The sequence below is a fragment of the Ictalurus furcatus genome, chromosome 29, assembly GCF_023375685.1.
Source record: "Ictalurus furcatus strain D&B chromosome 29, Billie_1.0, whole genome shotgun sequence".
NCBI classification, from domain to species: domain Eukaryota; kingdom Metazoa; phylum Chordata; class Actinopteri; order Siluriformes; family Ictaluridae; genus Ictalurus; species Ictalurus furcatus.
In genome coordinates this window covers 5,106,471-5,134,031 of record NC_071283.1, presented here as the reverse complement: position 1 = coordinate 5,134,031, position 27,561 = coordinate 5,106,471, and the positions used below count along the sequence as shown (strand labels likewise).

Here is a 27,561-nt window from a genome sequence, read left to right as displayed (position 1 = left end):
TTAATGGATTTATAATTAAACAAACCACTTGTAAAAGTGTCAAATTTCTGCCAACCATTGTTGTTTTGCTCTACTTTATGCAATGATAACTCTACAGTAATACCACTTTTTTTGTGTGTACACGCAGTTTGATAAATGAGACCCCTGATCACTAATTTCTATTGGGCTATTCTACTGAATTTTAGGAAATAGTGCTCACCACATTAAAGCAGATCCACAGATGCTGAATATGAGAGGGGTTCTGGTGGAGGATCAGAATCAGGGCCCACTCGATCAGGTACTTGACAGAAGGCTGGTTGTTGCCAAAGCCTGCCTCACACACCAGGCCAAACATGTACTCCACCACAAACTCCTGTTATTGCAGTCACCATAACAGATTATCTTGTTTTGTTTCAGTTTTAATACAGTAAGAAACATTAAAAAAAAAAAAAAAAAATGATATGGGCATAAAAATGTGAATAAATGTATGAGTGCATGTTTGCGTTCCTCACCGGCCTCAACTTGGGCAGGAGGAGCAGCAACGTTTGCCACACCCTATTCTTTACTCTGTGCTGCATAGAGTTATTATAATAACGCACTTTTGACTTTGATATGTCCTTATCCTATGAAAGCAGGAGTAGAGACATAAGGAGTGGGGTAGAGAAAGGAGAAAGAGAGCGAGAGAGAGTATACATCTGAGCTTGTTCAGCTTAGGGAACACACAAACAAGAAAAAAAAACACAGGTGTTCTCCTAAATTTACACACCCATTGAAGAATCTGCAAAATGTAAATATTGTTTAAAAAAAAAAAGAGGGATCATTAAAATTGCATTTTGTTTTTTATTTAGTCCTGCCCTGAATAAACTATTTCACATAGCAGATGTTTACATATAGTCCACAAGACACAATAATAACTGAATTTACACAAATGAACCAGTTTAAAAGTTTACACGTGCTCGATTATTAGTACTGTGTGTTGTTACTTGGATGATCAACGACTGTTTTTATGTTTTGTGATAGTTCGTCATGAGTCCCTTGTTTGTCCTGAGCAGTTAAACTGCCCACTGTTCTTCAGAAAAACCCTCCAGGACCTGCACATTCTTTGCTTTTCCAGCATCTTCTGCATATTTAACTCGTTTCAACAGTGATTATATGATTTTGAGATCCATCTTTTCACACTTAGAGCAACTGAGGGACTTGTACACGACTATTAAAAAAGGTGCAAACATTCACTGATGCTCAAGAAAGCAACACGAAACATTAAGAGCCAGGGATGCGTAAACTTTTGAGCAGGATGATCAGTGTAAATTATTATTATTTAATCTTCAGGAAAACATGTAAATATCATATATAGTTTCTGAACGTCAGTACTCAATGAAAAAAAATAAGATCTTTAAACAAAATAATAACAAATGACACAAATCATACTGTTCAAAAGTTTACACCCCCCTGGCCCTTAATGTAGTGTGTTGCTTCTTGAACATCAGTGAATGTCTGCTTGTGAACTATGAGTAAACATCTGTTATGTGAAATAGCTTATTCAGGGTCATACTAAATAAAAAACTAGATGCAGTGTTAATGAGCCCTCTCATTTAAAAACATTTTTTGCAGATTCTGCATGGGGTGTGTAAATTTATGAGCACAACTATACACACATTCACACACACTGACACTCAAATACACACCTTTTTCAGTAAGCACTGCACTAGCTTCTCCATCAGCCTCTGGTGTAGAGTATTGTATGATTCAAGACGACTCAGAAAGGCCAAAACACACACGCGTGGGAACTGATCATCCCTATTCCAACTTAAAAGTAAAAGCAAAGGAGTACTGTAAATGCATACTAGATATTTTTATCTACACATTATAAAAAGTGTGTGGGGGGAAAAAAAAAATTTCAATTGTTTCAGTACAAACAAGTAGCCCAACCTGTTAATCACCACATTTGCTGCAAGCTCTTCCCCAAGCTGTTCTACATAAGTTTGAACCTCCTGAAGTAGCCTACAAGAACAACAACTGCAATAAATACATTGTAACAGAGATCAAGTAGAGCTCTGTTAGCTACAGAGAGTTCAATCTAGTCATCGCAACAGACCTACAGTGCTGTCTGAATGTTTGTGAATCCTTTAGAATTTTCTATATATCTGCATAAATATGAAGTAAAGCATAATCAGATTGTCATGCAAGTCCTACAAGTAGACAAAGAGAACGTAATTAAACAAATGAAAAAAAATTGTAATACTTGGTCATTTATTTCATGAGGAAAATGATCCAATGTTACATATCTGTGAGTGGCAAAAGTACGTGAACCTCTAGGATTAGCAGTAAATTTGAAGGGGACATTAGAGTCTGGTGTTTTCCATCAATGGGATGACGATCAGATGTGAGTGAGCGCCCTGTTTTATTTAAAGAACACGGACCTATCAAAGTCGATCGTCACGTGTTTGTGGAAGTGTATCATGGCACGAACAAAGGAGATTTCTGAGGACCTCAGAAAAAGAGTTGTTGATGCTCATCAGGCTGGAAAAGGTTACAAAATTATCTCTAAAGAGTTTGGACTCCACCTATCTACACTCAGATAGATTGTGTACACATGGAGGAAATTCAAGACCTTTGTACCCTCTCCAGGAGTGGGTCACACATCAAAGATGACTCCAAGAGCAGGACGTGTAATAGTCCACAAGGTCACAAAGGAATTTCTAAGCAACTAAAGGCCCCTCTCACATTGGCTAATGTACATTGTAATCTACTCAGGAGAACAATGGTGTGAATGGCAGGGTTGCAATGAGAAAACCAGTGCTCTTCAAAAAGAACATTCATGGTATCATGATTTGGACCTGTTTTGCTGCATCTGGGCCAGGAAGGTTTGCCATCATTGATGGAAGAATGAATTCTGAATTATACCAGTGATTTCTACAGGAAAATTGCAGGACATCTGTTCATGAACTGAATCTCAAGAGAAAGTGAGTCATGCAGGAAGACAACGATCCTAAACACACGAGTCGTTCTACCAAAGAATGGTTAAAGAAGAATCAAGTGAATGTTTTGGAATGGCCGAGTCAAAGTCCTGACCTTAATCTAATAGAAATGTTGTGGAAGGACCTGAAGCAAGCAGTTCATGTGAGAAAACCCAACAACATCCCAGAGTTGAAGCTGTTCTGTACTGAGGAACGGGCTGAAATTCCTCCACGCCGATGTGCAGGACTGATCAACAGTTACCACAAACATTTAGTTGCAGTTATTGTTGCACAAAGGGGTCACATCATATACTTTTGTCACTCACAAATGTAATATTGGATTATTTTCCTCAGTAATAAATGACCAAATATAATATTTTGTCTCATTTGTTGAATTGGTTTTTTTTTTATTTACTTTTAGGGCTTGTGTTAAAATCTGATGATGTTATAGGTCGTATTTAGGCAGAAATGTAGAAAACTTTCAAGCACCATTGTACAAACAAACCCCTGGTTAATTCGATGCCATGCCTATTAAAGATACCTTTGATCTCTTCTGTAGAGCGGTCCATAGATGCAAGCCTCAGTCAGTATGTCCAAATGATTTAAAGCACTTTGGAAAACGGTGTCTGTGTGACCGTTAGGGTCAGAGGGAAGCCAGGTGTTGCAGCAGTGCTGAATCAGCACATTAAAAACTCCCAACCTAGCCTGGGAGAGCTCAATCAGCTCACATGTAACCTTCCAAAAGACATTTCATACCATACATAAAACGTTAAAATGAATAGAATTCATGTAGCAATGTTAATACTGTGCTTAACATTGTTGAAGGAATTAGGAAGACAATAAATGCTATAATATAAGTTATAATAAATAAAAGTTCAGTTAAGGTGCACATGGAATGATATCTAAACCCTATCCACTTTGATAATGTTTTGTTATGCAAATTCTGATGCTCTACTCATAAACTACTCTTCTCACCTGTTGGATGCAGGCAGTTATCTTGTGGCTTTGAACATCCTGTAGCTCGAGGAAGCTGCGGTGGAAAGCCAAGCGTACAAAAGCCCGCAGGACAGGCCAGAAGTCATGAGCATTTGTACTCAAGGCATGTACCAGTGTCCAGGACACAGATACTGCTTCCACACATAAGGCCTCATTATGGAGAACCTAATCCGATAGACAGAGGACCAGTGGTCATTATTAAAAAAACAAAACAAATACAGATTACATGTATTATGTCAATTACAAAACCAAAGCTAATAAAAGTTACTATAAGTACATGATTGAATTCTACATGTAAACAGGTTATTGTTAGCCTTATGTGCACACACTATGCATGTTCATACACGTGTGTATAAATAACTGGTGACTGCATGTAATTCAGTAAAATTCCTCCCCTTTTGATATAAATTGGCTGGTCCTAATCTTGCCCTTGGCCCTCATGAATGACAAGACAGATCTTGTTCCTCAATAACATGCATTCCTGCTGAAGCTCTCAGTCTTTCACCACCCATTAAGGGTTATATGGTGGCAGACAATCTGTCCCATGCCTAAAGCTGGCATTAGTCGTTTTGTACTTGTAGAATTGAACAATGGCTTTCTCCATTGTATATGAGTCTTATGGAAGTCTTAGACACAGGGAGTCAAGTAAGCGTTCTTAGGTCTGATCAGCAAATTCAGCTGGTGTTTGAGCAGTGTTTCATCATGTTTCTACGCTTTTTTTTAATCAAAATGTCACTGGATGCTCAATATAATGATTTTTAAACTCTTTACACCAAATCAACTTGGACTACGTCAGGTGAGAAAAGGACCATTTCATTGTAAACACCACACATGATTATAAAAAGGTAATCATGTTAACAATTGTAAATAAAATTAAAAATCAAAAATAGAGCAAAACCTTTCTAATAACAAAAGTTACTATACACATAGCATGGAATTCCCCAGCCTTTGAACACAACAGAATAGAAAACACTGAGTGATCAGTTGTGACCTGTGGTAAAGCTGCACACATAAAGTCCAGTACAGGCAGCACCAAATCACTTGGCAGCAAGGAAAGAGCCTCAACAGCAGCCTGGAAGGCCTCTGTAGCTCTGGGAGTCTCCGCAAACTTCTGAAGGAAACAGATGCATGTCCACTGGTCTCTGATGAAGTAAGCTACCACTCTGCTCCAGTCTCTCAGAAGTGGGTCACCATATGGACTAACAAGATACAAATTGGTAAAAGAACTATACATTCAAAAATGCTTTTCATAACTCACAGTGAATGAAAACTAGTTGAAGATGATTAGTTCATTTGGCCATAAAAGTATTTTGCTATGATCATTATCAATATTAGCATTGTTTAATGTAGGGCTATCCCCAGAACATTTGTTGTGAGGCATGAGTACACCCTGGATGGAAGACCAGTCTATCGCCGTGTACTATGCACACAGACATTCACACTCATTCACGTCTAGGGGCAATTTAGCATAGCTAATCGACCTGTTGGCATGGGTTTGGTCTTGGCAGAACAGGACAACCCAGAAGAAACCCACACAAACAACTTCTCCATATGCTGTGGCTATATTAATGGGAATCACAGACCTCTTCGGTCATCAACAGAATTTTGCTCTAATACTATAATTAATTACTTTTTTCAAACGTTTATTTAAATACAGCTATATGAATAAAATATTTAAAAGAACGATTTTGTCTTTGGCATTGTCATGCTTGCATCAGAAATATTCTCTCAGAAGTTGTTGCATATTGCCCCGTTCTCATTCTGTGTATGATAATTAGAAATTCCATAACTTATATTTCCCACAGATGTTTGCATATTTGCCTAGACATACTACGTTAGTGGGCGAATAGCACCTCCTGTATGTTTTGGATGTTGGACAGGGTAGCTAAGGGCTCTTTCACTTGTTTGTTGGAAGCTAAACGACGCAGCCATGTAAATATACAATATACCTAACCGCTCCAGTAGTCCACAAACTAACCAAGCAACCATGTCCATACACAATTACAGATGGTAGTATCTGTACACTAACATAGGATGTCTGGACTAATCTACTGTCCTGTGCAGAAATCCCTATGTTTCCAAATATTCAGAATAATTTAGTTTATGTGAATAATTTAGTTTATGATTATTCGGACACAACTGTAACAGACTGAACCTTTCAGAGCCTCTTATAAAGGAATAATCCTTTAGAAGTTGAAATGAACAGAAGGCTCTGATTGGGCACAGCGAGAGAGACAGAGCGAGAGAGAGGGAGGGAGAGAGGGAGGGAGGGAGAGAGAGAGAGAGAGAGAGAGAGAGAGAGTAGATTGTATTTTTCTGTTTACCGGGATTCATCATCAATTTAAATACTGGTTAGGTAGAAAGACACAAAATTTGATTTCTTATCTGAAACATACCAGTCGGCGATGTCGGCTGTAGAGGAAGGCTTCGGTAAGGTCTGGTTAAAGGACTGAGGTGTGGATAAAGAGGATGAAGATGGACAGAAATAAGCAGTGAGCGAGCAAAGCGATCTCATGGCCTCAGACTGGGAGTGAAACAGACACTGATCAGCCAGCTCACATAGCAAGGCTAATGTTGCCATGCTAACTGCTTTTTGCACTTGTCCAGCAATACATGGATTCTGGAAAACAGTGCACAAAGGACAAACACACACACACAGGAAACAAGCGATAAAATCAATGTTAGGCTCAGCGACTACACGTGTTTTATATAGTTTATATAGGCTAAATATTATAACAATAGTGTAATACATTTAATATATTTATTATATTAGGTTAGGTGAATTTACCCAGTGGTGGACAGTGGTAACACACAAAAACAGCAAATCACATTTCCTTATCTGGTCACGATCTATTGTGTTTCATTCAAACGTATAAGTTCCTATGACATCAAGAGCACACAAAAAGCATTGTACAGTACCTGTTCAGATGGCTCATTGAGAAGTCTCACACAGTTTACAGTGAGTCTGGACACGTAGTTTTTCTGTAATGTAGAGCTGTAGCCTGGGACTTTGCAGTAGGTTTTTATCAGCACCCGTAGAAGAGACAGATACAGATTTGCCCTGCCTATATCAGACAACTAATAAATAAATAAATAAATAAATAAATAAATAAATAAATCAGTTCAAGCACACACCTAGCTATGTGCTTTTACAATGTGCTTGTGTGCTTATGTAGCATCTACCTCCTGTAGTTCTCCACTCAGCCTTCTTAGTATGAACTCTTGAACCGGTTCTGCCACAACCAACAGCAGCTGTGTCAAGGCAACTGCCATCTTACCTTCTACAAAAGCAGAAATGAACATTTAACACTTTCGAAATCCGGCCGCTATCTCATCTTGGTTGCATTCTTACTTATCTGCACACAGAACACACACCATTCTCCATTCCCATCTCTACGTTTTTGTCAAGAAGCAGCAGAAGTCTGAACATGAGCTGGAGACTCTTATCGGACTTGCACAGCGGCAAGTAAACGCTGGTGTTGAGCCGGTGCAGGATATCGAGCAGAGGGCCGAAAAGCTGTTCCAGTCTCATGTACTCAGGACCCTGCTCCTCTCTTCTCCTCCAGTTCAGGTCTGCAGAGAGGAGGAGGCTGCGAGCTAGCGATTCAGCCTCGCCTACTCTGTCTGCCTGATCTATTAAGAACAAAACCAATGATAAGCCCCACCTTGTTATTCAATAAGTAAAAAAGAAACAATTGAACAGACATACAAACGAACGAATGAATAAAATAAATGCATGCACACACAAAAGGTTTATACACACAGTGAATATAAACCACTGTAAAATGAAATTCTGCGACTGAAAAAGACCCAATTTTTTACTGCAGGTATGTGGAAGTATGCAATTTTTAGTAGATATGAATATTTATAATTATTTATATTATTAATATTGCCTTAAGACAGTATTTTTCCTTCATTTAAACCTTAAACAGGGTATTCTCTCTGCAGAGAGCAGTGCAGTATAAACAAGTATAGCATGGTATATCATAGTATAGTATACATGCTCATATACATATACAGTCCCCTCCGAAACTATTGGAACGACAAGGCCAATTCATTTGTTTGGCTATACAGTGTTTCCCACAGGATTTTGTGAGACTGGTGGGTGGACATCTGACCCTCTAGGGGGGTCTGGGGGCATGCGTGTGGTGGCAAAGCCATACCAAAAATCTGAGCTGTTATTGACACACTTGTGCACGGACGGGCAGTGGTGGCTTAGCGGTTAAGGGTTACTGATTGGAAGGTCGGGGTTCAAGCCCCGGCGCTGCCAAGCTGCCACTGTTGGGCCCTTGAGCAACCCATAACCCTCTGCGCTCTGACCCCAACTGCCACAGATGCCATAGAGGCCATAGATGAAGCCAATCAGAAGTGATTTCCAGAAAAATGATGCGTATGGCAGAGGGGTGGGGAGGGGAGCAGTCTGACGGACTTGGAGAGAGAGTTGCTTTGCAACTTGTTCTTATGAGAAGTGTAAAAATATTTGGCGGGCCACCAGGTAATTAATTCGAAACACTAGGAAATACACCAAAGACATTTGCATTTGAGATCAAAAGATGGATATGAGACGAGAGTTTAGGATTTCAGCTTTTATTTCCTGGTATTTACTTCTAGATGTGTTTAACAACATAAACATAGAACCTTTTGTATCAGACCACCCACTGTAGGTGAGCAAAAGTATAGGAACAGATAAGTCTTAAAGTAAATTAAAGTAAATAACAGTTAATATTTGGTTGCATATCCCTTGCCTGCAGTAACTGCATCAAGCCTGTGACTCACTGACATCACCACATTGTTGGCTTCTTCTTTTGTGATGCTTTTCCAGGCTTTTACTACAGTCTCATTCAGTTGTTGTTTGTTTGGGAGTTTCTCCCTTCAGTCTACTCTTCAGGATATGAAATGCTGCTAAATTGGGTTAAGGTCTGGTGATTGACTTGGCCAGTCTAAAACCTTCCACTTCTCCCCCCGATAAAGTCCCTTGTTGAGTTGACAGTGTGTTTTGGATCACTGTCTTGCTACATGACAAAGTTCCAACTTGGCCAATCCATTGGGTGTCTCGTGCTCAGTACACCAGTGGTTTCTTCTTTTTCAGGACATTCCATATTGTTGTATCAGCTATGAAAAATATTTGTGCAACGCCTCCGATTTATTTCCCCTCTTTTCTCAACTTCAAAACGCCTTGCCTTTCTCCCATAGACAGCCCTCTGATTTTCATGTTGGTTTATCCTTTATAGCAACAAATGCAGTCTTCACAGGTGAACCTGAAGGCTAAAACCAAGAGTAGATGTTCATAGCTGTTTATTGTTTAAACAGTCAATCTAACAGGACACACCTGGGTAACAAGAAACACCTGTCTGTCACATGTTCCAATACTTTTGCTCACCAACAAATTGTGTGGTCTGATACAAAATATGCCATTTTCTATATTGTTTAACACGTCAACATATAAATACCAGTAAATAAAAGCTGAAATTCTAAACTCTCATCAATATTTGTCTTTTGATCTCAAACACAGTCCTCAGTCTACAGCAAACACAAATGAATTGGCCTTGCCGTTCGAATAGTTTCGGAGGGGTCAGTAGCTTATCCGGATACCTGGTTTGGCACTGAAAACATAATCATCAGTATCAAACCCCGTCCTTTTATTTTTGTGCATGAAAGGAGTCTTTGTCACTGATTCACCTGAGCTAACTGGTCTGGTCAGGAAGGTTTTTAAAGAGTTGTAGCTGTGGGCTGAGATTTTCTGTGGGGAAACATTGGTGGAAGTCACAGCAGTCCAAAAATGGCCCTCGTTAGCCAGCAACCAATCAGAAAGCTGTAAAAGGACATACATGTGATTAAGCTGAAAGGAATATTGATCCAAAATCATGGCATGGTTAATAATGAACTGGAATATAGATTTGTACTGTGTTTTTTGTGTTGTGTTTACAGTCTTTGTACAGCCAGGTATCCTACCTTTTCCCAAATTGTTGTGCCTGGACACAGGCACTCCTCAGCTCGGAAAAGTGCTAGAAAAGCAAATACTTCATCCAGGGACACCACTGACTGACAACAAACAACAAACAAACACAATTCAGACGCCTACAACATCTATTAACTAGTCATTAACAAATTCACTAACTAAATAATACAAACAAAACTGTATAGTGTTTTAGTACATTACATAACAAATAAAAAATAAACCAATAACCAATTCATTTTTTATTTTCTAGAAGAAAATTTGGAGACAAATTATCCAATTTGGCTGAAGGCAAAAGCAAAGGTTCTCAAGCTGAAAGCTTGCACTCAAAGCCATTTACAAGTTCATACCAGATCACACAGTTGGAGAACAGTGTGAAGCAGGAAGCACTGGATGGCCCCTCTTAGTAGGATGTGGTGAGTGACCATAGTGCAGCCAAGCACCTCTCTGAAATTCAAAACACAATAGATTTATCCATAATTTTACTGGCTTTACCATATAGATTTATGAAACTCTATTGTTTTGTAGTTCAAAGTGTGAGAAGTGATTACCAGGCCAGTGAAATAATTAAAGGTCTGCTTCACAAACAATGAATATTGTTGCTACTGTTGCTGTATAAGGAGGAACCAGACTTAAGGAGGTCCATCATTTTGTCTGAGGTCTTGTGTTGAGTTGCTTGTTTTTCCCCCACAGGGTATCAAAGGCAAAAAGTCACTGGGCCTAAAGGCAGGCCCTTTTTCAGCCACAGAAGCACTGCTAATTATGACAATTGGCCAATCAAAAGCTTCTAAAAGTCATTACACTGATTTTTGGAATCTTCCAGGCTTGATGTCGGTGAATATTTGACCCGCTGGAATTCTGATATAGTGAATTAAAGCTAAACTACATCTGTCTGCAACCAATTGTTTTAAAATTACCTCCGATGTGAACAAAGCAGATGCCGTAATTCACTTGCCGAAAGCAATGCAAGGCAACATGAAATGTGTAGCGTTGTGAAAAACTGAGATTAAATATATTTAGCCTAGGAGTACATAATCTTTTGGCCTCAACTGTATAAATGCTCCAGTTGCATGAATTAAAATGTACATTTCTTCATGATACATTTTTCATTCCATACTTTTCACATTCCAAAATGTATCATTGTGTCTATGTATACAGTTGTTCTGATTTTTTCTCCTGAGTGTTATACACTTAGCTCCAGTGGAACTGTAGGTGGTTAGTAGCAGTTACTCTGGGTAAATATGGCAGCTAAATACCTAAACTAAACATACCTGAGTACATGTAGACCATCTGCTTTCAGAAGAGGGCTGGGTGACAAGCAGGACAGGGCTTGAGAAAGGAATAGCAGAGGGATAGAACACCACCGTCGAGAGCTCAAATGTTTGAGCATCTGCAGTAACACTGATCCTGAATGGAGATCATTAAAGAACATCAATCTCTACATTAAACTGGATACCATTCAGGTTGTATGTTAAAAGAGACTATAACGGACATTTAATAGAAACCTATACCTTGTCTGTCCTCAGGCAAACTGCTGAAGAACATCACCAGGAAATTCTGCAGTTTCACACCTAGTTCTGGACATTCTCCAATGCTTTGTTTAGGAGACCTTTTTAAACACAAGATGCAAACATTACAGTACAGACATTGTCTAGGATTCTTCCTACTATTTTAGTACAAATTCTTAATAGAATAATATGATAACAGCACTGGGTAAATTCTACCATTTGAAATATACTTAATCTTGGAGAATGCTAAAACAAAAACCCAGTTTAGATGTAATAAGTATGACACACCTCTGGTACAGCCAGTTCTCAGCTAGGACATCCATGAAGGGACCTACAACAAACTGGGCGCAAAAACATGTTTTCCACTGTAAGGTTTTTTTTTTAAACAGCTTAAACCTAAATAAATTCCACACTGTATAAAATAGTATGACATCAATACTACTCAATGTATGTGGATAAAATTCTTTAATGGTCATATTATGTAAAGTTTAAATGCACAATTTTTTTTTTTGAAATCTTGATTGATTTTGTGAAATCTGGGAATGCTAGATGTACAGTATGCATAGATGTACGCATAATTATTCCATCGTTCTGTCAGCACTAAATTGCAAATTTATATGCCTGTTCTTCCTCTGTTTTTGGATGTTAAACTTGGCTGTCAAATTAGTAGCGTGTGGTTGCTTGAGCTTGTAATTAGTATTGATACGCATTGAAAAATTGTGTCAAATTTGAAGGATAATAAAAAAACCCATGTTTTTTATTTAGTACTATCCTGAATAAGCTATTTCACATAACAGGGGGGTGTAAACCTTTGAACAGGACGATCGGTGTAAATTGTTAGAATTTTGTCTTCTGGGAGACATGAACCTACTTGTTTAGAGTCTGAAGGGCAAGACTAAATGGAAAAAAAAGGATCTTTAAACAAAATAATTGACACCGATTATCCTGTTCAAAAGTTTACATCCCCTGGCTCTTAATGTATCATGTTACCTTCTTGAGCATCAGTGAATGTTATGTAACCTTTTGTAATAGTTGTGTACGAGTCCCTTAGTTGACCTCATTGTGAAAAGATGGAGTTCAACATCATGTAGCCACTGTTGGAAAGGGGTCAAATATGCAGAATATGATGGAAAAGGAAAGAATGTGCAAGACCTGGAGGATTTCTCTGAAGAACAGAGGACAAACAAGGGACTCATGAACAACTCTCACAAAACAAAAAAAAACCAAAACAGTCGTGGATCATCCAGGTAACAACACACAGTATTAAGAATAAAGGGTATGTTAACTTTTGAACGAGGTAATTTTTTATAAATTCAGCAATATCTTGTGCTGTGGACTATATGTAAACATCTGTTCTGTGAAATAGCTTATTCAGGACAGAACTAAATAAATAACAACATGGGATTTTGATTATCCCTGTTATTTTGTTAACGGTATTAAGATGTAGCAGATTCTGCAACGGGTATGCAAACTTTTGGGCACAACCGTGTGTGTGTGTGTGTGTGTGTGTGTATATATATATATATATATATATATATATATATATATATACATACACATATACATACATACATATATATATATATATATATATATATATATATATATATATATATATATATATATATATATATATATATATATATACACACACACACACACACATATACATATACACACACACACACACACACACACACTCTGTGAATGTCTATCTGGGAAGAATAAAGTCAATCTATCTATCTATCTATCTAACGTGATTCAAGCCAGGAGATTGACTTGGCCTAACTTCGTCAGTTATTCTGGTTTGCTTGGGGTCGCTGTCTTGGTGAAATACCCATCGTTTTTGCAGCTTCATACCATTATCCTCCCACCTCTGTAATTCATTGTGGATATGGTTTACTTGTGATCATGTGTGCAGCCATTCTTTCTTCAAAACATGAGCGAGATGAATAACTGCCCATAGAAGTATGTTTTTATTTTGTTTTACCAGACTGCATTGTTTCAAGTGAGTTTGGATGTGTCTAAATGCTTCAAAACATGCGTCTCAGTGCTTCTTTGTTGACATGGATGTGTGCTTTGGGTTGTTATTGTGCTATGTGGTGAACATTTTCTTCATGATCAGCTGTTTAACAAAAGCCCCCAGTTTTGTGCCAAAATTTGATGATGCATGAATCTCTCTATATTGACTAGAACCCCAGTGCCAGCTGAAGAGTAACAAGTCCTTAGCATGATGCTGCCACCACCATTCTTCACCATGAGTATGGTGTTCTTGATTGATGACCTGTCTTGTTTTTGTGCCAAACACATCTTTTAGAATTATGCCCAATAGGTTCTACCTTGGTCTCATCAGACCAGAACACATTTAGGAGGGCTTGGATGTTTTGTTTTATTTTGTTTTTTGTGAGAAAAGACTTGCCACTGTACCCCAAAGCCCCAACATGCGATGAATACAAGAGATGCGGTTAATCAGAATCACTTCACTGAAGACAGGTGTATGATAATGAACATGAATGTGATTGGTTATGTCTAAGCAGTCACATATCCCATTATAAAAGGTTGTGTACACTTGTGAAACCAGGTTATTGTAAGTTTTTTTCTTCATGTCAAAAATATTCTTATGAACAAAATGTAACTGAAGCAGGTTTCCGCTATAAAATGTTACAATTTTGTAACACAATTATTGGCACCCTTGCTGTCAGTTACTTTCTGAACCTCCCTTCACCAATGTAACATCAGTGAGTCTTATATACTCTTAAATACTTAATACTATGATGTTCCTGTGCTGCTGTGAGCTGCCCTCACATTCCTGTAACAGTAATTCACAGTCAGAGATGTGTCTGGTTGGAATTCAAAGGAAATTTGTAAAATCATGTGTCTACACCAGCTAAGAAATGTCATGTCCCAACATGTCTGATTATACAGTGACTAGCAGGGGCTACAACCAATTAGGGGAGAAAGAGAGTTTATGTGCCATTCAAGTACACGCCCATGAAAAAGTATCCCCCTCCATAAACTATCGTTACTTATTTGTCAAACTAAATGGTTTCAGATTCTCGTACAAAATATAATATATGACAAGGAGATCATGAGGAAACACTAAACATAGTTTTTAAATAATCATTCAATTTATTGTAGTACAATTGTGTTGACAGGGATGCATCCGTCACCACCACCATATCTAGTATTTGTATTCCAGAAATACCCTTAATATATTCAAACAGGAAGGAATCTATTGGGGGGAAAAAACTGACAATTGACCTTGCTGTGACCTTGGTCCTGCTGGGTAGATTAGATTAGATCAAATGCAAAACCTATTCAGTTCATCTGCTGGTTACAATGATTTCCATATAAATCCTACAAACAGTCAAACCCTCTTGAGATCATGCTAACAAGAATCTTGGATGGTTGCATGGATGGACCAATGGCAAAAATGGTAGATATCCTCAAGTTCCCAAATATGAATGTGTATGGAACATCTCCGTATGACAAACAGAAAGGAAGTTTATTGTAGAAAAACTGTTTCAGACATTCAACCTTGCTGTGGCGTTGATCCTGTTTAGAGTAATTCCAACTGACTTCAAACTGACAGTTTAAGGTATTGCCACAGCATCTCAATGGGGTTCAAATCAGTTTCTTGTGAGTCATTCAGAGGTGGATTTGCTCTTGTGCTTTGGATCCTTAGCTGCATTCAACTTACCTTGAAAGTGCTGTATGTTGATTGAGCCATGTTGAATCGACATCTGAACTTGGAGAAACTCCGAGCTGAGGAGAACATCCTGAGTTCCAGAGAAGAAATTATGACCTCTAGTCAAATGCAGCAGTCTTGCTGCAAAACCCACATGCGCTTGAGCTTCAGATCACAGACTGATGACCAGAAATTCACTTTCAGGATTTTCTGGTAGCGAGGAGAATTCAAGGTTCTGTCAATTATGGCTAGTTGCCCAGGCTCTGAAGCAGGAAACCATCCCCACACCATCACACTACCACCACAGTAACATGATGTTCTTGTTGTGTAATGTAATGCTGTCTTAGTTGTAGATGGACCAGCCTTACACCAGATGTCTTCCAAAAAGTTCCACTTTGAAGTCTTCAGTCCATAGAACATTATCCCAAAGGGCAAACATAAGGTACAACACTGGGAACATGGAAAGCACCAGAATCACTGCGGGAAGAGCTACGCGACATCGGGCTGCTATGCGAACCAGGCCCCAGGATCGAGGTATTGCCTGGTGCTGCCAGCAAGAAAAGAGGGTGCCGGAAACGATGTGCCCGAAAGCAGAAGCGCAATAAGTGAGCCAGTATTCGTGCTAGGTTAAGGGCTAACCCTAAACATCCATTCTCCTCTCCAATGTTCGCTCCCTTGACCAACTGGAGTTCATATGACTACAGCTAACTACCTAGCATGAACTCAGGGACTCCAGAGTTTTTCTTCTTATGGAAACGTGGCTCAAAGACAACATTCTGGATGCAGCCATTCAGCTAGCAGGGTTAACCACACATCATGCCAACATGACAGCAGCACTGTCTGGTAAGACTTGCAGTGGTGGTCTGTGTTATTACACAAGCAATGAATGGTGCAGGGATGCTGTTGTGGTCTTGAGCTACTGTTCATCGTTGGTGGCGTTTATGATTGTCCAGCCATACTACCTCCCCAGAGAATTTACCACTTTGTTCACTGTTGCAGTTTACGTTCTACCTGATGATAATGCATGGGAAGCAATAAGTGAACGCTACTGGGCTATAAGTACCAGAAAGCACACCCCAACAGATTTTTCATTGTCGCCAGTGACTTTAACCACACAAACCTGACATCAGTGCTACCAAAATTCCACCAGCATGTTGATTTTGTGACCTATCTAACATTTTAGTCCATGTTCACACCAACATTCACAGTGCTTACAAGGCTGCACTAAGCCCCCACCTTGGCTGCTTGGACCACATCTCTGTTATGCTAATCGAAGCATACAGACCACTTCTGAAACATGCCAAACCAGTTGTGAAACAGGTGAAAACCTGGTCTGAGGTAGCTATCTCAGCACTTCAGGAATATTTTGAGCGCATAGACTGGAATATGTTCAGAGAGGCTGCTACATACCATAACACCACAGACTTGGAGGAATACATAATATCGGTGACTGGCTACATCAGCAAATGCATATATAATGTAACTATATATAATGAAGGATCAAGACCATCACCACACGTACAAACCAGAAACCATGGATGACGGCTAAAGCCTGGTGGCTGCTGAAGACCTGAGACTGCCTTCAGGTTTGAGGACGAGGCAGCCCACCATACAGCAAGGGCCAATCTGCCCTTGCTGTATCAGAGGGGCGATTCACAGATATGCAGAAAGAATCCACGGTTACTTCATAAATACCAAGACACACGGAGTATGTGGCAAGGCATTCACAAACTACAAAGCTACATCACTGTCTGTGATGGTGATGCCTTACTCCCAGATGCAATGAACGATTTCTATGCACAGTTCAAAGCATAATATATAACAACCGGGCCCCACAAGGAGTAGGTCATGAAAAGACACTGCCAGGCCCAGGGTACACCCATCATCCCCACCCTACCGGATGCCCCCATCCCAGGCAATCCACACTTCATGCATACCCTATTCTTTTGTATTTTTCTGTCGATATTTCACTTTCCCCCCCATTTTCCTTTTTTCTCCTTTTCTTCTTCCTTCCCTTTTCATTTCTTTTTACTTCCCTTCCTTTATTCCTCTTTTTCCACCCTTTTCCTATATATCCGTGTTTGTATTAGAAGTTCATACGTCTAATATTTAACTAATGTAATGCATCAAAAGAAGCGAGTCATGCAATATGGAATTGGTCCAGTCAGGGCAGGGATGAAGGGGGGCAAGGCCATGAATATGCACGCTATTATTAGATTATTCCTCTGATTTAAACTGAGTAAGCACTTTGACTTCCAGTTTTGAAGAATTCCTTTCTTGGCGATGTTATTAAAGAAATCAGCAAACTGTCCTTGTATTTGGCTGGAATGCTGATCATTGTGAGGTCTCCAAGCAGACAGAGGGATGGAGATGGGGGGATTCCACAGCTCAGGATCGCCGAAAGTTTTTGTATGCCTGACAACCAAAACTTTTGAACTGGTGTTCATGCCCAAATTGCATGTAAATAATTATCTGTGACACCCATGATACATTGTGAGCAGATGTCAGTGTTGACTAATCCCCTTTTGTGTTTTTATATTGAGTGATATGTATTCTGTGAATGATTTTGTATTGGATTTGCTGCAAGTTAGTATTTGTTGTCATTGTGAATGCATTTTTACAATTGGCTGTCCAGAAATCAAATGTGGGAGAGGTGGAAAAATTGTTCCATTTGATTTTGGGGACATATATCAAGCTATCTGTATTGACTAGCATGGCCATCGCTAATGGAGTGAAAGGTGGTGACAATTATAGAGGGTATGAATTGACATCACTTTCCTGCCGGAACACGTCCCCTCGTACAGACTTAGTGGCAAAACATCCAGCAAAATGGTTGGTTTTATTAGGGGAAGCTGCGAAAACACTAGTACAACTAACGATTATCCGCTTAAATTAAAGGCAGTTGGACTCGACCGTGACCCTTACAACTTGCCCAAGATCCTGCGGTCCATGGACATTGGCATGTGGCCAGAAATTGGTTTTCCCGACATTTGTAAGTAACTGACTTTAAGCAAAGCCTGAAGGCATAAAAAAGCCTTGACGCTTGGTCCTACTTCAAGGTGGGATTTGTTGGAGAAATTAAAGTGACAAGAACACCAATAAACATTCTGGTTGTATGTGGACAGGTATGTACAAATATTTTTATTTTATTATATAATTTCATCTGGTAAACCGTAAGCTAGCTAGTCCTAGTTTGTGTGTAGCGAACACTGCTTCCACATACTAACATTATATATTTGTGAAGGTAAAACAGTCAGAGAATGAATGAGCCCCGTTATTCATCAGCGGAAATAGGCAGTGCTTAAAAAGAAATAAGTAGCAAATTATTCATCATTATACAACATGAGTACCACATGCCAAAAGAACTTATACTGCTCGACTTGGTAAAAATGGACTGAATGGTTTTTTGGCACTCTGTACTAATAGATTCAACAAGAATTCAGAGATAACTTTTTACAGTGAATCACAACAGCTTTTTCCCATTTTAGATGCGTTTTTTAATCTGTTTTCCCAGAATTCACACTGTATATTAATGCTGCCACTCAGTCTTTTTGCCACTCAGTGGGCGTCACCGTGGCGAGTGGCCACGTCATGTGCGTACCCTCTATAGGGGCCCCCACTAAATACAGTAATTATGCTATATAGGCTACTACTCTATGAAAAATCATATTAATGTGTGTGTGTGTATATATATATATATATATATATATATATATATATATATATATATATATATATATATACACACACACACACACACACACATACATATACACAATTTATATATAAATATATATTTATTTATTTATTACAGCTTCAGTATGTATGCCTGAGAGTTTAATGAAAACCACTAAAACATGCAATTTGGTGAAAGAACTTTTCCAAATATCTCCTCTCCCCTCCCTAAAAATAGTTTAGTCCGATGGTCATTAATTATTTCATCCCAGTCAGTGACAAACAGCAGAGGGACTCAATAAAATATAATAATATTGACTGAACGATTACATGGCCAAAGTGCTTGAACTATTACTGGTGCATCTAAAAAAAATTAATAGCATAGAAAAATATTTTTTTTTCCCATAATTTAATTTAAAAAGTGGAAATTTCATATATTCTAGATTCATTACACAAAGAGATATTCCGAGCCTTCAGCTCATCTGTATTGCTGGGTTTTGGTGTCTCTCATAGAGGTGCTATGGGGTTCAGGTCAGGCGAGTTGGCTGGCCAATCAAGCACAGTAACACCATGGTCAGCAAACCAGTTACTAGTAGTTTTGGCACTGTGGGCAGGTGCCAAGTCCTGCTGGAAAAGGAAATCAGCATCTCCATGAAGCTCGTCAGCAGATGGAAGCATGAAATGCTCTAAAATCTCCTGGTAGACACTGCATCGACTCTCGACTTGAGAAAACACACTGGACCAACACCAGCAGATGACATGGCACCTCAAATCATCACTGACTGTGGAAACTTCACACTGGACTTCAAGCAACTTGGATTCTGTTCCTCTCCACTCTTCCTCCAGACTCTGGGACCTTGATTTCCAAATGAAATGCAGCATTTACTTCCATCTTCCCTATGATTGTCGGTGTGTGTACGGAACCAGACAGAGATTAAAGGCTCAGGAAACCTTAATTAATTAGCTGATTAGAGTTCTTCGAGTTCTACGTCGACAATTCTCCATTAAAAATTCTTTAATTTTAAAATTGTGAGATACTGGATTTTTGATTTCCATGAGTTGTAAGCCGTAATCATTAAGATTAAAAAAAAGGCTTGAAATATTTCACTTGCAAAAGACTGCATTCTTTTCCATTTCTGAAAGTGTGACTGGAAAGACTTTTTATATTGCTGGTACTTTTTTTATTCGTTTTATATGATTAATTTCTTGTCTTTTGTAATTCTTAATTAATTTGTCTTGAATAATTGCTTGAAAACTTAAGTTATTAATGGCTTAATGCTATTGTTTTGATGTAATATTTATATCAACTTTTGAAATAAGTGTTGTTATAAGTAAATAGACCATGAAAGTGATTTTTGCCATCTATTTATTTGTTTTTATATTTAATTTATATTTATGTGTTTTGCATCTGCTAAATAAAAACCTTTATTTGCATTTATGTTGTCCGTTTTGTTATTTAGTAAGAAATCTCTATTAGGTTGAATGGCACCATAGATGTTTGCCCTCCATGCCACATATTGGGGGCCCACAGTATTTTTTCAGGGGGCCCAGAACTCCCTAACTACAGCCCTGTTGACTAGTAGTTTGTATAATTTTGAAAAAAAAAAATGGTCTGATCTCTAAATTGGATTATGTCATTTAATATATTGAAGGATTAAGTTTATTATCAGTTGTGTTGATTTTTACTTCTGATAATTGATTAAATTTGTACATGTTGAAAAAAACTGCTGGCTCCCAAATTTGTATTTCTGGGCCAAATCTTTGAATGACAGGAAGTGATTATTGTTGAAGAGATAATGAAAAAATGTGTAATTCCTTTCTGTTCCCATGTGCGGGTGTAAATAGGAGTCTTGTGAAGGTGGACGTCTGGATTGCGCCAGATGGGGTTATAATAGAATTGGTGATTCTCGAAGCTTTCCACCAGGCTGTCAGAGTTGTGGAGATAACCGTGTTTTTTTAAAAACAGGTGTGCTTCTCGAGCAATGTGTTGAGAAAAGGCAAATCTGCAAGTGTGTGCTTTTTACAGTATGTTTGTTCCAGTTATATCCATGAGATGTTATTGCTTAGATGAAGGCATTTCACTTAATATTGCAGTTAACAATATTATTTTTTTATTCCTCCAGTAAAAATGTGAGATTTAAGAATTAAGCAATTGAAACCATTTTTCTGTAGGCATGACAGGGAGAAGAGATAAGTAATCTGAGGTCATCATCTATTTGTTTTAAGCAGTGGAGTGTAGTTTAGTGAGAACAAACCTGACAGCCTGGAGGAGATGCTAATGCCTAGAAGTACTTAATATTTCCAACACGGAGTAGAAGAATTGAATACTGAACTGTGGAATCCCAAGCCTCATCAGAGAGCGAGAGTATGGTGGATTTATTCCAGTTTATTTTGTAGTTTGATATTTTGGAAAAAGTATTGATGATTATTGATGTTTCCTGAAATGAAACATCAATAGTCCACATAGAGGCTAATTTAATCTTGTGTGTTTGTGACATGAATTCCACTGATTTTACCTTTCTGTCTTATTGCTAATGTGAGTGGTTCTATCAAAATGCCAAACAGTGAAGGGGAGAGTGGACATCCTTACCGTGTTCCTCAGTGAAGTGTGAATGCGGATGAAGCGATCCCATTTGTTGTGACTGTGGCTTTTGGTGAAGTGTACAGAATTTTTATTCAATGGATGAACAACTCCCCGAAGCCAAATTTGTATAATGTGTGGGAATAGAACTGTCCAGTTGACCTTGTCAAAAATACTTCCTCAGCGTCCTGCTATTCAATGATTGTATTGATCAGAAATATGTACCAAATTAAATAAGCTACAAATGGTACCCGAAGAGTAATTTTTTGCTAAAGCCTGTCTGATCGGGATGGATTAATGTGGGGGTCACTAGCTGCGTTTACATGGACAACAATAATCCACTCTTAATCCGATTAAGACCATACTCTAATTAAGAAACTACCATGTAAACAGCAATTTTTACTTACCTTAATCTAATTCAGGTCATAATCGAAGTAAGCAATAATCGAATTAAGACAGGTGGAGTACTCCTGTTTTAGTCGCATTATGGACGTGTAGTAGTGACATGTAAACACCTTAATCACATTATGAACGTCGTGTGAGAGTTTTCACCGCATTTTGCGACAGGACACGATCACACACAGCAGTTTTACGTTTTACGGCGAACAAGAGAGTTCGGCTGTGTCCCAAATTGCATACTTTCCTACTATACGCCTGTAGTGGGGAAAAATACATGTATCTCGGCTACTATATAGATGGTAACTACGCGATTTCGGACACACCCACCGCTTCAAGCAGTTGTCTATTAGCACGTATAGCATGACAAATAATTAACTGCACTTAAAGCGTTCATAAAAAAAATAAATAAAAACACCCAAAACTGTATACGGTACCATAACGAAGACGAACTGTATGTTGATTCGTGAAATTCTGGAGGGACGTCGGACGGCGTGGCGCGGTGACGTAATGACGCGGGCTGTTAATCTAATTATGTTCTAAAACATGTAAAACGGGAACATGACAGGAGTATTCTAAAAGCGACTCATGTAAACACCTTAATCACATGATCTTAATCAGAGTAAGGTCAATAATTAGATTACTGCTGTCCATGTAAACGTAGTCACTGTTTCTAGTCTTGCTTTATGAAGTTCTTCTGATGATAGAGGAGCATCAAGAGTGTTAGCTATTTCTTTGGAGAGTTGAGGTAGGGCTATGGATTTTTAAGAATAGGTTTGGTTTAGTACTTGTTTTGATGAATATTGCTTATTATAGAATGTGTGAAAAGTGTTATTTCTTTCTAGGGCAGATTTTGTGTGATGTTGCAGAGTTTCTTATTATTAAGATTACTGTTTTATGCTGTAAAAGATTTGCCAAGTAATTTATTGTTAGTTTCAAAATTATGATATTTTAGTTGATGTATAATAAACTGTGGGTTTAAAATAATTTTTTTGTGTGTATGATTTCTTCCAGTTGGTCTTGGGTATTCCTCAATTCTGGTTAGTGTTTGATCATCTAAATTCTTAGTGTATCTATCTGATAATTATTTCATCTTCTGTTGTAGTTGAGTTTCTAATTTCAATTGTTTTCTCTTCTTATATGATGACAAACTGCAGTTTTGTCAGTTTTTTCCTCCGATTACTGCTTTTCTGTTTCCCATACTGTTGATGCTGTGGTCTCTGTTGAGCCATTCACTCCCATTAAGGATGCCCACGGAGTTTTAGCTGTGTCTTCATGAAGTCGTTTACCAGTGTCTCTGGATCATTGGGTGAGTTTTCAGGGTGTACCTGTAAAGATTCAATTATCCCGCATGCATCGTGTTTGTAAGTGGAGCATCGTTTCCTTCATTAGGTCCTTTTCTTTTCTTTTTTACTGTTTCTATTTGCTCAGTTAATGTTTTGACAGTTGACTGTAGTTCAGTGTTTGCTTTCTCTATGCTTTGAATGTGTTTATGTGCATATTCCAACTAGCGCAGAGTTCTTCGTGCACAAAAGTTTTTATTTGGGGGTGGGGTTTTGCTTTGGTTGTCAGCTTTGGAATCCATATTGTGCAGCTGGTAGTAGTGGTTGATAAATGCTTCCGAGTCCGTTAGGTCCGCCTCCGTACAGAATCCTCTATCTATATTCCAACTGCACAAGGCTTGTTGTTACTCAGTTGGGTTTAGATTTACTTGTTTTTTGACCCCTTTAAATTTCCAGATTAAGCGCAGTTAGTCCATTCAGGCGTTACCAGCAGGGCACTGCCATGATTGTTGAATTTTCACCCTTGGGTCCACAGTCTTGTGCTACTCACAGCATCTCATGGCCTACTCCTCAACTTAAATGCTCCTCAAATACCACACCATAGCATTTTTCTTCCAAAGAGGAAGAAATTCCAAAATCTTACATCCTGTAGCTTTGAACAATATTGTGATGCATTGTACTTTAGTGGACAATGCTTTTATCATCTTAACTGATTAAATGTACAACTGAAAACCCCTTCAATTAATCTGCATCAGTTTGAAAACCACTAATAAGTCATTAGGACTTGTAGGACTTACCTGGGAGAAAGCAAGGGCAAAAAAAGGATGCTGAAGCATTTGTAGCCCTAACAGATGAGTGACTCCCTCCTTTATTACAGCCTTGTTCTCACTGTGGAACATGCGCTGATACACACACAGTAACCAGGATGGATGAATCAGTCCACTGCCTGCGTAGAGAGTACCAAGAAATCAGGAAATAAACTGCTAGGAACCTGCAGACTGATCCAATGAGACGAAAATAAATGTGACTCACCTTGAGTATCTGTTGAAATTGTTTTGACAAGCATGTCAATTCGGCTTAGTACAGGTCGAATCACATGGATCTAAAGGTAAGAGTTGAAATTAGTAAATAGAAAGATTTCACAAAGTATAACTGAATAACACAATTACAATCACAAAACTTTATACTGGTTTTTTATACAGTGGAGCTGGAGTTTTAGATTTTTCTATATTTCTGCATATTTATGTCCTAAAACATCATCAGATTTTCACAAGTTCTGAAAGTAGATAAAGAAAACCCAATTAAACAAATGGAACCAAAAATATACTTGGTCATTTATTCTTTTGAGGAATATGATCCAATATTACATATCTGTGAGTGGCAAAAGTATGTGAACCTTTAATTTCAGTATCTGGTGTGACCCCCTTATGCAGAAATAACTGCAACTAAACATTTCCGGTAACTGTTGATCCTGCACATCAGCGTGGATTTATTTTAGCCCATTGCTCAGTACAGAACAGCTTCAACTCTGGGATGTTGGTGGGTTTCCTCACATGAACTGCTTGCTTCCACAACATTTCTATTGGATTAAGGTCAGGACTTTGACTTGGCCAGTCCAAAACATTAACCTTATTCTGCTTTAACCATTCTTTGGTAGAATGACTTTTGTGTTTAGGGTCGTTGTCTTGGTTCATGACCCACTTACTCTTGAGATTCAGTTTACGGACCGATGTTGGGACATTTTTCCTTAGGATTCACTGGTATAATTTAGAATGAATTGGCCAAGTCGCCTTGGCCCAGATGCAGCAATACAAGGCCAAAACCATCACAATACCACCACCATGTTTCACACGAGATAAGAATCTTATGCTGGAATGCAGTGTTTTTATTTCTCTAAACACCTCATTTAAACCAAAATTTCTATTTTGGTCTCATCCTTCCACAAAACATTTTTCCAATATCCTTCTGGCTTGTCCACGTGATTAGCAAACTGCAGACAATCAACAAAGTTTTTATTTTTTTTTGTAGAGCAGTGGTTTTCTCCTTGCAACTCTGTTTGTGTGCCATTCACACAAATGTTGTTCAGTGTTCTCCTGATGGTGGACTCATTAACATTAGCCAATGTGAGAGAAGCCTTTAATTGCTTAGAAGTGACCCTGGGTTCCTTTATGACTTCGCAGACTATTTCACATCTTGCTCTTGGAGTGATCTTTGTTGGGCTTCACTCCTGGGAGGGTAACAAAGGTCTTGAATTTTCTCCATTTGTACACAATCTGTCTGACTGTAGATTGGTGAAGTCTAAATTCTTTAGACATGGTTTTTTTTAACCTTTTCCTGATGAGCATCAACAACTCTTTTTCTGAGGTCCTCAGAAACCTCATTTGTCCGTGCCATGATACACTTCCATAAATGTGTTGTGAAGATCAGACTCTGATAGATCCTCTTTTAATAAAACAGAGTGTTCACTCACACCTGATAGTCATCCCATTGATTGAAAACACCTGACTCTATTTTCACCTTCAGGATTACTGCTAATCCTACAGGTTCACATACTTTTTCCATTCACAGGTATATAATATTGGATCATTTCTCTCAATAATTAAATGACCAAGTATAATGTTTTTGTCTCAATTTTTTAACTGGGTTCTCTTTGTCTACTTTTAGGACAGGGGGGGTTTGATACAGTTTCCCCAGGCCCATGGTGCAACACAATAATACAGTAGCATGATACAAAAGATTACATTAAAAACAACACAAAAGTGCCAGACACATGCAAAACAGTTTCCCACTCAATGTTTTTACTGGAGTCCAGTTAGAGCTGATTCAACTGTTAGGGCATGCAGTTTTGGCTTTAGTAGTGCGAAATCATTTGCCAACAAGTAAACTCTGAAAAATGCTGACTCAAATGGTGGGAAGGCTAAGCTTTTATGCTTCTTGCTTGCTTCCTTACCCGTGGCATGTACAGTTCCTGGATACATGGTAAGTTGATGATCTTTTCAGAGGCAATATAGCCTGTCCTTGGCATGAGCAAAAGCAGAACCCTAACAAAAATGTTATGGATAATGTTTAGATAAATTCAGTAAAGGCTGTGTAGAACTATTTCTTTGCTGTCAAAGGAAGAAAAATAAAGTCTGCTTTAAACTTTTTCTGTAACAGAAGTGATGCACCAATGAAGGACTGACAGTATAATTTCATAAATGTCAGTTTTACTAGCAATTGAAGCATTAATAGTAAATGCTGGTTGGAAGAGTATGTATATGTATGTGTATATATATGTGTGTGTGTGTGTGTGTGTGTGTGTGTATACATATACATATATATATATATATATATATATATATATATATATATATATATATATATATACATATATATATATATATATATACACACACACACACACACACACACATATATACACACACAATATGTATTTTTATTGTATGTGTAATATATATATATATATATATATATATATATATATATATATATATATATACACACACACACACACACACACACACACACACACATATATATGTATATATATATATACACATATGTATATATATATATATATATAACATTTTAGAAGCTTAATTAAATAACCTAAATATGAAAAAATTAAATGATGCTTTATATTAGCACTTCCGTCATGAAACAACTCAAATGCAGCCTTACTGTGTCATGTTGTTGCAGTAAGAAACAGACTGAGGGCGCTGTGGGATACGGTATTGTGATTGACCGGCAAAGAAGTGGATAATAGAGATGGAATGAAACACACGCACGTTTCTCTCTCGTTAAGCACAAATCCAAAATTCCGAAGTGAAATTGAAGAATTCGCCTGACTGGATTTTGCTGCACTCAAACACACCCTCACCAAACTAACAGACACCACCATATAAGGTTTCGATTATGATTAAGTAATTTGTGTATTAATAGAAAATCTCCCGCTATAAGGGTAGGCTATAAATACAATATAGCAACTGTTATTATTATTACTACACTTGTAGACAAAACGTTGTACTTTGTACTTGTCATAGTGCCCACTTAAGCAGAAACATTAACGTGGCGTGTGATGTGACACTACCGCAGGTGGCACGCCACCACTACGGTGGCAAACTACCACTGCGGCGGTGCGGTTGTCATGGCTACTGTCACAGCCATAAGGTCCAGGTTGTTCTGACTGCATCAAGTTGGCACTGGTGGATATAATGCCAGTCAGGAAACCTGTAGTTTGACTGACAGATGACCAGAGACAGTAATTTGTACAAGAAGAAGAGCAGGAAGAAAACAGCACTGTAAAGAATCAGTGTCAAGAGTCAAACAGTTTCACATGTTTAACCGAATCTCACACACTGTTTACTATCTGACTGTAAGTCAGTGATTCATTCGCAGATGGAGACAGTCAGATTGAACTGGCTGAGCTTCTTATGTAGCAGCTCTGGGATAACTGTAGTGAAAGCAGAGCTGCAGAATACAGACAAGAGCCTCACAAATGTTCCAGAGGAGTCCAGGTGCCAGTGGCATTCAGAATCAGAA

The 27,561-nt window shown here is 38.3% G+C and overlaps 2 protein-coding genes across 5 annotated transcripts in view; one reads left to right on the top strand and one right to left on the bottom strand.

The window, feature by feature from the left end:
* tarbp1 (TAR (HIV-1) RNA binding protein 1) overlaps positions 1-27,561 on the bottom strand; it is a 50,826-nt gene that overhangs the window by 16,111 nt on the left and 7,154 nt on the right. For 2 of the 4 annotated variants that reach the window (XM_053619002.1, XM_053619003.1), the window contains exons 3-22: positions 25,970-26,060; positions 24,052-24,121; positions 23,817-23,965; positions 11,685-11,737; positions 11,400-11,497; positions 11,160-11,295; positions 10,239-10,335; positions 9,885-9,974; positions 9,612-9,744; positions 7,308-7,565; positions 7,116-7,213; positions 6,852-7,010; positions 6,329-6,552; positions 4,924-5,131; positions 3,912-4,097; positions 3,478-3,671; positions 1,909-1,980; positions 1,665-1,785; positions 492-602; positions 200-352 (exon numbers count right to left, since the gene is read on the bottom strand). In XM_053619002.1, the coding sequence (XP_053474977.1) occupies positions 200-352; positions 492-602; positions 1,665-1,785; positions 1,909-1,980; positions 3,478-3,671; positions 3,912-4,097; positions 4,924-5,131; positions 6,329-6,552; positions 6,852-7,010; positions 7,116-7,213; positions 7,308-7,565; positions 9,612-9,744; positions 9,885-9,974; positions 10,239-10,335; positions 11,160-11,295; positions 11,400-11,497; positions 11,685-11,737; positions 23,817-23,965; positions 24,052-24,121; positions 25,970-26,060 (2,701 nt within the window). The remainder of the gene's footprint in view (positions 1-199; positions 353-491; positions 603-1,664; positions 1,786-1,908; positions 1,981-3,477; positions 3,672-3,911; positions 4,098-4,923; positions 5,132-6,328; positions 6,553-6,851; positions 7,011-7,115; positions 7,214-7,307; positions 7,566-9,611; positions 9,745-9,884; positions 9,975-10,238; positions 10,336-11,159; positions 11,296-11,399; positions 11,498-11,684; positions 11,738-23,816; positions 23,966-24,051; positions 24,122-25,969; positions 26,061-27,561) is intronic. The other 2 variants (XM_053618999.1, XM_053619001.1) reach the window with 1 other exon arrangement.
* Positions 25,993-27,561, top strand: part of haspin (histone H3 associated protein kinase) — a 29,024-nt gene continuing 27,455 nt past the window's right edge. The window contains exon 1 of the mRNA XM_053618786.1: positions 25,993-25,998. The gene's annotated coding sequence lies outside the window, so the exon portion shown is untranslated. The remainder of the gene's footprint in view (positions 25,999-27,561) is intronic.